Genomic DNA, 12,275 nt, shown 5'->3' on the forward strand with positions numbered 1-12,275 from the left:
AAGGAAGAAAATTGATGCTTTCTAAATTGGAGTTAGTTTTGTCATGCTCGCCCACATACTGACTGGCTTTTCTGCCTTATACCTTTTCAGTTAAGTTGATCATAACGGTAGAGAAGAGACTCAGTTTCTTTCAAGTAGATTTTCCAAGCGACAAGTTCACAACAACTCTTCAAAACACATTTGCTTCTACGTCAAATTTTGATTCTAATGTCAGATGGAATGAATTGGGCTAACAGATTTGAAATACAGAAATCCATTTCAAACATGAGTCTTTCTAGTTATTTCCAGGAATTTTTGGATCGGTAAAATTAAAAAAAAAAAAAAAAAAAGGCAGCTAAGGCTAACACCATCCATAACAGCAAAAAAATATGATGGTTTTGGATGGTATACATGCACATTTTTTATTTGGTACTTTCTAGCATTGCCATGGTATGAAAGTATTTGTAACGGGATGTGTTATAACTTAAGTCCTTCTGACTCGGAACCACTATCTTTTAGTGACTGATACGAGTTTATTTCCTACCCTTCATTTGACATTTGACTAGGGAATTGATATGGAAATCATGGGTTCTGCCCAAATAGTAAAAAACAACGATAACAGCATGAGAAAGGCATTTACAAAAAGAAACTATTCAAACCTCACTCTGTGAACTATCAAAAGAAAAATATGACTATCAGATCATGGCCTCAAGCTTTTGCAACAGATCACAATTTTATCTCCTGAGCATCAAAGCTCTTTGCCAAGAAGAAAGAACATGAGAAGAAATAAGTGGGATGGACTTCTAGTTACATTTCAAAGTGCAGTTGCAACTAAGAACTATTTCAAAAGCAGAAGTTATAAGCCAGAGTTTGTTCAAAGAAGGAAATGGACATGAAAAGTTTCTGAAACTTCCACTGACATTTTTTTATGTGCAAATTAAACACTCAAATTTTCTAAAGTTCAAAGTTGCTTAGGTGGATGGTTTTATACAGAAATGAGGCAAAACATTTTAAGCAATTATAATTGAACCAGAATTTTAAGTAGAAATAGGATATTCTGGAACACTTGAAGTCTTTACAGTTATGTAGAAATAATAATCACTCTTGCTTTGTTCAAGTTAATTTTTAACAACTCATTGAAAAAAACCTCTCTAAAGGAACACAGAAATGCAATGTAAACATCCTGCCATATAATTTGGTTGTCTATTACATATGACAGTCGTCAATTATATACCGCATTGTCCATTTCAGGATGTACTTAATGAAGTTTAGTGTTTAATTTTAGGATATATTCATTTCATACCGGAAGTAATAAACATTTTGTCGTTAATGTTCTGTCAGAAGATTAATGGTTCTATTGGATGTCAATTCTGACTGGTCTTCACTTTCTACACCCATTTCTAATCCAATTCAGTTACTAGAGACAGCTTCAAGTAAAGATCAAACTAGCTCTCTCAGTAATACTGTTGCCAAGAACTATTGGTTAGAAACAGGAAAAATCTACCAAGATGATGAAAAAGTTAAAATATTTGGAATTTGCTTGTTTCTTCCTTGTATTCCAGTACACAATTCAGAAATACTTTGGTTCCTTAAACACACTTTGCTTGGAAGACTAGGTGTATTTAAAACTTTTCTCTTCTTTAAACTGACTACATATATTGAAAAAGACAGTAGTTACATAGTAGTAAGAATGTGGAAGTTTCCATATAAATCAAAGAACAGTAAGTACCTATAGTTCCAGACCAGGGCACCAAAATACCTGAATCTGCTTCATGTTCATTAATTTGATCCAGTCCTTTATCTCAGAAACACTGGTTGGGTAAGAAAAAGAATATTTTTCTGCAATGGTTTTGTTTCTTCTCTTCAGGTCAATACTGGTTGCATTTCAGACAAAGAGAGGAAATTCAGAATCAAGATCCTCTACGGAACTGTGTTTCACCAGCCTTTGCTTAACAACGTGACTATTTCTGTCAGGATGAAGCGTGGTGGTTCAGAGCAGAGACAACAGCATGAAACAGAGACCTACCAGGTGCCTTCATTTCAGGTTGCATAAAGCTAAACTGCGTGAACAAAGGTCACAGCATGGACAAGCTTTATGCTGCCATTATATTAAACAGTATTAATTGACAAGAAGTTAACAGAGTTCTGCAGCAGTTTCTAGAGAGCTTCTACGGGTTTCTCTATAAGAGCTACAAATACCAATATCTGAACTTAGAAAAAAAGCCTGGATTAGAGAAACACAGCCCACATGCAAAAGACATTATATACTAAATTAAAATATAAGAGAAAAGCAGTCTCTGCCTTTGGTGAGATAATCATAAATCTTGAAATTAAAAATGCCACGGGCTCCTAAGTTGAAAGAGACTGCAAGAGGCGGAAACTTCCGTTGCTTCTTTGAAACAATCTTATATAATCAAGAAATCAAATGGGAAAGAAAAGCACTACAATTAAGATTTGTAGCAAAGAAGATTTACAGAACTAAGAAAATCCCAAACTTACTCTGGATTTGGTAATGTCTGTTTGATGTACATGTAAGCTATATTTAAGAGATGACTTGTTACAGATCTCTATATCAGAAAGCTGCAAGCCATGTAGCACTCACTGACTGCTACATAGAGTAATTTCATATGTTTCAGCTAAACAGTAGTAGTCATTAAGCAATATCAAGATACTGTTCTGTTGGCAAAAACTGGGCACAATTTTCAAGCACACTGCTGGCTTCCTTCTACCCTGGTGACATCTGGAATCATACAGAAGTGCACCTGCCTGAATATCTACAGTAACTGTAGCAAAAGTGTCTGAAACATGGTTATATCACTAAATGACTAGTTAAACCACCACAGTGAAGTCTGGTTATCTTTAGGAATGTTCTACTAAATACGCTGCTGCTAGAAACAGCAAGTCAAATGGTAAAGTTATTCTGTGATTCCTAAAATAATAATAAAAAAAAACTTACCTGCTACTCTTTCATCTGTTTCCCTATTGCCATCATCAGAGTATCTTGCAAAATCTAAGGAATCGAGAGTACTGATGCTTCCGGCACGATCTTAAGAGGGGGGGAAAAAAATATCAGAAAATCAAAACATCTCATTTTAGAAACTACAAATCAAAGGCTAAGTAACTGTTATGCGAGACTGAAATTTTACAGCATTTTCTAAAAGTCTGTCTCTAAGTAAATAGGAAAGACTAAAGCAAATGGTCTTATGGCAAGTTCACTGATCAGGCACTGTAAAAAATTTGCCTTGGTCCCCCAAAAAGCTGGCATTTCCACTCTGTCCACAGCAGATGAGACACGCAGGTGAGCACCCACAAGAAACCAAGCAGATACAAAGTGTTCTGCAACAAGTTTCAATCAGCTCTGCTCCCATTTTACCTGTAACTGCCCCAAATACTAACAAAAAGGGGGAAGAAAGTAGTATATTTTAAGGCATGTTAACACGATCAAATATTTGTCTACAAGTCTCCTGATCTAGCCATTAAACTCAGTACATACCCACTTAATACAACACTTACTAAGGAATGCATTGCCTAGAAAAAACAAAGCAAAGTAAATGGAGTTCATGCTACTGCAGGTATAATATTCACACTCTAGAATTAAACTGTTAACCAAAAAAACCAGAACAAACCCACATTCAAGAAATTCAGTAATCAGCATAAAGTTTTGATCTGCCTTGACATTTTTCATTTTGGGGAGGGGGTTTGAAAGAACAAACAAAATACAATTTTGATGATTTCAGGTCTGTTGAAACATGTGTTCACCTTTATATTACAAAAATGTTCGAAGAAATTACCCAGTGACAAAACCTAAAATAAACAGAACACATTCCTAAGATAACTGAATATGCAGAAATTATATTCAGTAACTTAGTATCTTTCCCCTCCTTTTGAAATTAATTTCTATGTAGCACTTCAGAAATTATTTTGATGACATTAGAGCTGTTGTCACATTCCACAAATTCCATATGGCTGTCAAAAAATCCCATAACTGTCAGTAGAAATAGAAGTAATTTCATCACTTGTCAGTCAAAATTCTGTCATGACTAACATCACAGAAAGTATTTAAAGCCCCCTCCGCCCCCAATTCTGCATTGTGTTGGAAAAAAAAAATACATCTATTCATAAGTTTCTTTTCTGTACATTTAAGCCTAAGTTGTCCCTTTAGGTCTTGTGACACCCTCTCTACATACACGCCAGCACTAGACTGAAATCAGAACACTTGGACTGAAACTGATGGAAGCATCTACACTCACTTGAAAAGCTATAGAGAATAACAAATCTGCCAACTCTGAGCTACAGAGTTCTAAAACCAAACGCCTGGCAACACTAACTTAGCTGTTTTATGGACATAAAGTATATGATAGTATACAGTTTATATTTAACCACAGTTTTCCTTCCCCATGACTATGGCTTGTCATCCAGGCAATGAAACAGACTGTTGCTCCTCAATGAGTCTCTGCTCAATATTTAGTTTTAAAACTCAGTGTTCATTTACAGGTTCTGGTCTTATCTGCATTTTTCCAGATACTAATCTGATTTAATAATTCTCTCTAGGCTGTTCTATAACATTTAGGAGCATAGTACAAACTCTTCTTTTTACAGCATCTTTGCAAAATGGACCACTGTGAAAGTAAAACAGATTTTATATATGAGGAACCATAGTTAAGAGTGTTAGAGTTCAAAAGTAAACATGGATTTTGCATGCACAGCATGCAAGTCTTCAGAGCTGACTTCTGAAAAGACCTTGTTCACTGAGTTTCATTGGGAGCTGCAAGATCATTTTTTGTAATCAAATTCAAGATTCAAGTTAAAGCAGCAGACAACATTCAACTACAGATCACATGGAAAAGCTGACGCTTAGGAAAAGTGACCCAGTCTCATATGTAGCATCGCTATGGCAAAAGCAGAAATCAACTCTGTTTCCTCTTGCAGTCTTGCCATGTTCACAGCCCAGTTTTGTATTACTCTTATGAAGTAGGTAACATAATAATTATTGACACATTCAAAGCCTTAAGCAGCAAAAATGTTTTTCATGTGCCTAGCAGCACGCTTTAGAAGCAAAGGCTCTCCTCTTACAATGGACAAAACAAATCAGTCATAAAACACAAACTTATTTGTCAAAACAGTCAGAAACTTCTTGAAAAATACAGCTTTCTAGAAAAAAGCATGGTGTAATCAAAGTCCATATCAGGATGTACACAACAGAAGCCATTTAAGATCACACCAGCAGTTGTAAATCAAACAATTCACAATTCCCAACCACTGAATATAATTTTTACAACTGTCATGGTCCTTATAGAAACTAAATAAAACCAAAGGTTATGATTTTAACATCCAGAAACTGCCTTAAGCACCGCATCTACATGCACAGCTGCAATTTGTAGAGTTGAAACTTGTACATTCACCATTCAGACTTCGCCTTATCATTACAGTGTTCGTGATAACAGCAAACATCTGACAGTCTCTTTACATACAGGTTGGCATTATGGGGAGACACAAATATCTGGAGTCAGATTGGTCAAACCAAACAAAGACATGCTGAGGAGCACCAGTCTCACGGCTTGTTTCCTGCTACTGTTATTTCCCTCTCCCAGTAATGCTGATCCTCCTTCTCATTACAGAAGTACCTGCCCCAGTTACCACCATCCCCCAAGCATGCTGTCATTACTAAACGAAGCCAATTTGGGTGTTAGAAGTTATTATGTCCATGCTGTTAAACCTGAAGATAATTTTTAAAAGGAAAACTGTATTTATGTATTGCATTGGTGGAACCTGAATATACACAGAAAACTGTGTAGGGATATCCAAATAAACGCGAAGGAAATGAAACAGAGGCAACACACAAGTTGGACAGTATCTTCTCAATTCAGTGTCCCACTAGATGATACATGTGGCAGACCTCATCAAGTCTGGAAATTATAGCTTCCATAATGCAAGTCAAACTAAATTGTTAGCTTGAATAACATAATGAGACTTTTACCACTACTTTGCTACAGGATACTGCCTTTAAAATACCTGGAAGTGGTTCCCGCTGTTAAGAGGCCACCAGTGTTGGAGCACTTCAGCTGAGACATCTCCTGGCCAAAGTGGCTGCACAGCTATCACTGAACCATCAGGGCTAAGGTTATACCCTGCCAAGTCCCAGCATCAGGGGAAGCCTGGGCACAGATGCTGCCACAGCTCCCACTGAAGCTGGTGCTTTGAGCAGCAGGAAAGGAAGCAAGGAGGAGGGTGACAAAGCTGGTGAGGGGTCTGGAGCACAAGTCTGATGAGAAGCAGCTGAGGGAACTGGGGCTGTTTAGCCTGGAGAAAAGGAGGCTGAGGGGAGACCTGATTACTGCCTGCAACTACCTGAAAGGAGGCTGTAGCATGGAGGGTGTTGGTCTCTTCTCCCAAGTAGCCAGTGACAGGATGAGAGGAAATGGCCTCAAGTTGCGCCAGGGGAGGTTTAGATCAGATATTAGGAAAAATTTATTCACGGAAAGGGTTGTTTGGCATTGGAACAGGCTGCCCAGGGAAGTGGTGGAGTCACCATCCCTGGAGGTGTTTAAAAGGTGTTTAGACGAGGTTCTTAGAGACACGGTTTAGTGCTAGAGTTAGGTTATGGTTGGACTCGATGATCCTGAAGGTCTCTTCCAACTGAAATGATTCTATACATCACCACCAGCAGAGGCGTGGCACACATGGCCTGCCTGGCAGGGCTGTTCCAAAGCTGAGGTCTGCCCCATGGCTTCCCCTACTGGACATGTCACCATGGGGCACCCGTACCCATTGCCTCCCTCCTTACCAATGTCTTTTGCAGGCAGTCAACAGTGGAGGTTTATCTCCTAAAACTAATGCCAACATCCAGAAAATTACAGAATAACATCTTATGACCTCAAATTCCACACATCCATAAAGGATCAGCAATGGATCAGGGGGTGAGAACGGTCCCTCCCTGCTGGCAGCCAAATAGGCTCATTCACCAGGGAAAAGAGCAGGGCTGCTTGAAGGGCAGGAATGGGCAAGGGAAGGGCTGTACCCAGCCATGCTGCTCACCCCAGGAATGCGAAATATCGCCACTTTTCTGTAGTACAAATAGTTGCACTCCAGTACACTGAGTGGAAGTATTTCAACTAAAGAATTTAGAAAAGAGAACTACTTTGTGAACTATAAGGGGAAAATGACAAAAAAAAAAAAATTTTTTTTTAGGAAAACAATATATATTTATTTCAGATTTTTCTTAATAAAACATAAAAATCTTATGTTTAAGTTATTTGGCAAGGAATAATCAAAGCAGAATCTTGCTGAATCTTGGCTGAACTACATTTTGTTGTTGTTGTTTGTTTGTGGTTTTGATTTTTCTGTGTGGTGTTTCGTTCTTTTTTCTTGGAAAAAAAAGCAATGCGACACAGCAATAGGAAGCCATTTTGCTGCCATGATACTCAGATTCTTACCAACATTCTTCTGTGCATGGATTTTGTATTTCTCCAGTATTCTGAATTAAAATGCTTTTCTTTTTAATCAGCAATTCCTTTTTTGCTAAAAGCTTTCATAATGAATAGCGAAAAAATAATTGCTGTCAGTTTAATGTTTCAGAAATGGCAACGCAACATAACAAGAACAGTTTTGACAAGCAGGTATAAAGAACTCCAGAAAGTGATATGGAGAAAGAGAATTCCATAGGCGTACAGAAAACAAGAGAAATAGGTTTAGGCTTTTCATGGCTCATACCAGTGAAATGTCAGGAGATAGACTGGAACAGTAAAGGTGATTCTCTGTATAGTTCTTGTCTCTTATCTCTACTGCTGGAAAAGGATCAACAAAATCAGAAAGGTAAGATTCATATTACATACTCAAAGCTAAGGAGTTTTTTAATCCATTTGTTGAAAAATGCAATGGCTTTAATTTCATTTATGAAGTTAAAAATCATGTTCAAAGCCATGTTTTGCTTACTACCTTATACAATCTTTTAAAATATTGCTTCATTCCAGAGGAAAGGAATGTTCGTTCCTTTCTCAATCCCAGAACTGTCACCCATATGACATGCAGATTTCTGCTGATTGCTTCTGTTCCCTGGGCATATTCAGCTCTTTCACTGAAAGCTGAGTGCATCTATATAAGAAGGAAAATGTAAAAAGCCTCACAACAAAGTGATACATCTCCTTCCACTGACATACGTAATATGAAAGAGGTTGAGTTTCATTCCCTAGGATGGTAAAAATGTTTATTTTTACCATCTTACCTAAAGAGACATTGAGAGGGATCACATTAGCCATTGTTTCACAGTATATGACTTAAGCAGAAGTGAGTTGCAGTCTTCTGCCAAAATACATTATTAAATAATCTTTACATGAGCATAATGCTAAAAACATAGACCAACCAAACGATAATACTTCTTGACAGAAAAAAAATTAAACAAGTTTTTAGAAGCTATTTGAATTTATTTTGCAAACATCTAGATTGATGTTAAAAATTACTAGCTGGTAAAGCAGCCAATAAGTTGTCAGATTTTCTTTAAAATCACAGGAAATCATATCACAGTATCACAGTATGTGATACTTCCAATCCCCAAACATGGGATTGGAAGTGACCTCAAAAGATCATCTAGTCCAATCCCCCTGCTGGAGCAGGAACACCTAAGTGAGGTCGCACAGGAACATGTCCAGGCGGGTTTTGAATGTCTCCAGAGAAGGAGACTCCACAACCTCCCTGGGCAGCCTGTTCCAGTGCTCTGTCACACTCACTGAGAAGAAGTTTCTTCTCAAATTTAAGTGGAACCTCTTGTGTTCCAGCTTGATCCCATTACCCCTTGTCCTATCATTGTTTGCCACCGAGAAGAGCCTGGCTCCATCCTCATGGCACTCACCCTTTATATATTTATAAATATTAATAAGGTCACCCCTCAGTCTCCTCTTCTCCAGGCTAAAGAGCCCCAGCTCCCTCAGCCTTTCTTCATAAGGGAGATGCTCCACTCCCGTAATCATCTTCGTTGCCCTACACTGGACTCTCTCCAGCAGTTCCCTGTCCTTCTTGAACTAAGGGGCCCAGAACTGGACACAATATTCTGAATGTGGTCTCACCAGGGCGGAGTAGAGGGGAAGGAGAACCTCTCTCGACCTACTAACCACCCCCCTTCTAATACACCCCAGGATGCCATTGGCCTTCCTGGCCACAAGGGCACAGTGCTGGCTCATGGTCATGCTATTGTCCACCAGGACCCCCAGGTCCCTTTCCCCTACACTGCTCTCTAATATGTAATTTCCCAACCTATACTGGAACCTGGGGTTGTTCCTGCCCAGATGCAGGACTCTACACTTTCCCTTGTTAAATTTCATTAGGTTATTCCCCGCCCAACTCTCCAGCCTGTCCAGGTCCCGCTGGATGGCAGCACAGCCTTCTGGCGTGTCAGCCACTCCTCCCAGCTTGGTGTCATCAGCAAACTTGCTGATAGTACACTCTATTCCCTCGTCCAAATCGTTAATGAATATATTGAATAATATTGGCCCCAGCACTGACCCCTGAGGCACTCCACTAGATACTGGCCTCCAACTAGACTCCGCACCATTGACTACCACTCTCTGTCTTCTCTCCTTAAGCCAGTTTGCAACCCACCTCACTACTCTATTGTCCAGACCACACCTCCTCAACTTAGCTGTGAGGATGCTGTGGGAGACTGTGTCAAAGGCTTTACTGAAGTCAAGGTAGACCACATCCACCGCTCTGCCATCATCCATCCACCTTGTTACATTCTCATAAAAGGCTATGAGGTTGGTCAAGCATGACTTACCCTTGGTAAAGCCATGCTGACTGCCCCTAATAACCCTCTTATCCTTGATATGACTCGAGATGGCACCAAGGATAAGCTGTTCCATTACTTTCCCAGGGACAGAGGTGAGGCTGACCGGTCTATAATTACCCGGGTCCTCCTTCTTGCCCTTTTTGAAGACTGGAGTGACATTTGCTTTCCTCCAATCCTCGGGCACCTCCCCCGTTTCCCAGACTTGGCAAAGATGTTGGAGAGCGGTCCAGCAACGACTTCAGCCAGCTCCCTCATATCATCATGTGCTAACATTTAACCAAACAGAGCATACAAAGACCAAGAACTCCGTATTTTTCTTTGAAATTCAAGGAAAAGTAATAATGATACGATGCTTGTACAAGACAAATTAAAAGAAATATCTGTAACCCTGAAGCAAGACTGTTACTATATTTTTAACTGATGAGCAAAATACCTGGCTAACCACATTTTAAACTGATCAGAGAAATAAGTGGCTACTCCAAATTTGGTTTTGACTGGCATCCTTATGGAACAAGATGCAGGGCAAAGTGAATCCTTCCAAATCAAGATCAGAGCAGCTTTCCCCCGGATATTCCATATGCTAGGACAAAATCATTTCTAGTTTAAGCCAGGCTGTACATGAATTATATGGTTATATTTAGGAAGAAATAGTTGTGAGCAGATAGCTCACACACAGCATAGCAAGTTTTTCAGAGATAGTAAAAGCCCCAAACCCATTAGTCTGGCTAATAACCTATGCCTATCATGCTACTACAGAACCATCATCCAAACTCTTCAGGAATCCAGCCTCACACATCACTATTTGGAGAAGAAAGAAAAACTACTACATTAAAAAAACCAACCAAGCAAGCAAGCAAACACTCTCTGAAGATATTATACCTGATTGTTTAATATAGTTCTACTTGTTGCCACTGTAGCCTTACTGAACAGGAACAGGCAAGATAGCACAGGCTTGGAAATAAAACGGTACAGAACATTGGCCATGCTACTGGATACAATAAAAGATATATATAGAGACTTCTGAATATTTATCCAAGCAGAGCTCCAGAAGCTCTGTTTCTAAAAACACAGCCTTTCTAAGCTTTTTTTTTTTTTTTCCCACTTGAGGGAAAGTTAAATTGCTTTAACATTGGTATAACAAGTCCTACACAAGCAACTTGATCCACTAGAAGTATTTTCTTTGATAATTATATACTCTGTTCACTAAATTAAATTTTTACTACATAGGACTTCACTAGGGACAAACCTTAACAAGGCCTCTCAGTTCAGTCTCAGGTACAACTCTACTTACAAACCATCTCAGGTTAATGCCTTCTAGCTTCTGAATAAAAATAGACATCAAAAGTTACATAAGTGAGTGACTGAGGCCATAAAAAATATTCCTTAGCATCACCATCTTGATGGCTATTTCTAGAAAAGGAAAAAAGCCCAAACCAATAGGACTCCAGGACGCACTCCTCTGCAGTTGTAGAAATAAGTTGCACTTCATTCCTGAACTGATACTCAAAAATCTGTTTTGTAGAACAAAAAAATCATTAAAATAGAGAATTGCTAAGCTTTAATTTCCTATGAATAAAAAACTTGTGATAACCAACAGATATCCTACACCTTAATATATGGCCGTGAATTAGACTCCTAATGTTAGAAATTGCCATTCAATGAAAGTATTTTGGGATTATAAGTGTCAGAAAATCAAGTAATTACAGCTCTATGTGAGAGAATTCAAGCGAAGTTGTCTAATTCTAGGATGCTCTTTCCAATCTATGAAAAACGAGAAGCTAGAAACCTCTCTACTACGATGTTTTTCAACCTACACCACATGGACAATTACTAAGGCAAGTTTTAGATAATAAAGGATGTAGTTCCATGTAGCTTTAGAAAATATACAGAAGTTTTTACTGATGAGTTGAGCAATTGTCATGAGTTAAGCTCTCCCTCCTCCCAATATACACAACCCTTTTTGCATGGAGGAACCTCTGACAGAAAATTTTCCATCCAAAAGAAAATTATGTCATAAGGAGATCAAGGCTGAAACTTAAGAGGTTTGCAAATCAAAAGTTGGGGGAAAAAAACATATACATCTGGAAAGGGCAACAGTACAACATATTTTATAAGGTACAACTTATCTTTATCTTTACAACATCCAACTTAATTTTTAAGTTCAAAGAGATACAGGCAAATCAGCAAGTCAAGAAGTTTCCTTTGAAATGACAGGTCTGCCACATTTCTTTTTTTTTTTCCTTTGCTACAGGTACAATAAAAGAACTGTTGAAGTTCAGTCCTAAGGAAATGCAAGTATATAAACACATACTTTATATCAGTTTCTGTTGGCTGTGAAGAAGTCAGCAAGCTGGGCATTTTACCTTCCTTAAATCTTCAAGTCCTAGTCTAAACTAGCTCTTATGGCCATGCAACAGATGACCTGCTCTCTTCCAGAGACACTGCTCTGGAAAAGCATGGCCTTGAATAACTTGCATTTTCAGCTGTCTGCATGATATCACAGGTACAGAACAGCAGA

The 12,275-nt window shown here is 38.6% G+C and overlaps 2 protein-coding genes across 5 annotated transcripts in view; one reads left to right on the forward strand and one right to left on the reverse strand.

Annotated features, from left to right (window-relative positions):
* The window catches only part of PIGN (phosphatidylinositol glycan anchor biosynthesis class N), a 287,637-nt gene that overhangs the window by 159,366 nt on the left and 115,996 nt on the right, over window positions 1-12,275 (forward strand). The gene's annotated exons all lie outside the window — the stretch shown is intronic.
* RELCH (RAB11 binding and LisH domain, coiled-coil and HEAT repeat containing) overlaps window positions 1-12,275 on the reverse strand; it is an 83,167-nt gene that overhangs the window by 61,149 nt on the left and 9,743 nt on the right. For all 4 annotated transcript variants that reach the window (XR_010470319.1, XM_065052563.1, XM_065052564.1 and 1 more), the window contains exon 2: window positions 2,936-3,025. Coding sequence is in view for 3 of the 4 variants with exons in the window: in XM_065052563.1 (XP_064908635.1) it covers window positions 2,936-3,025 (90 nt within the window). In the remaining variant the exon portion in view is untranslated. The remainder of the gene's footprint in view (window positions 1-2,935; window positions 3,026-12,275) is intronic.

This window comes from Columba livia, chromosome 2, assembly GCF_036013475.1.
Source record: "Columba livia isolate bColLiv1 breed racing homer chromosome 2, bColLiv1.pat.W.v2, whole genome shotgun sequence".
Taxonomy (NCBI): Eukaryota; Metazoa; Chordata; class Aves; order Columbiformes; family Columbidae; genus Columba; species Columba livia.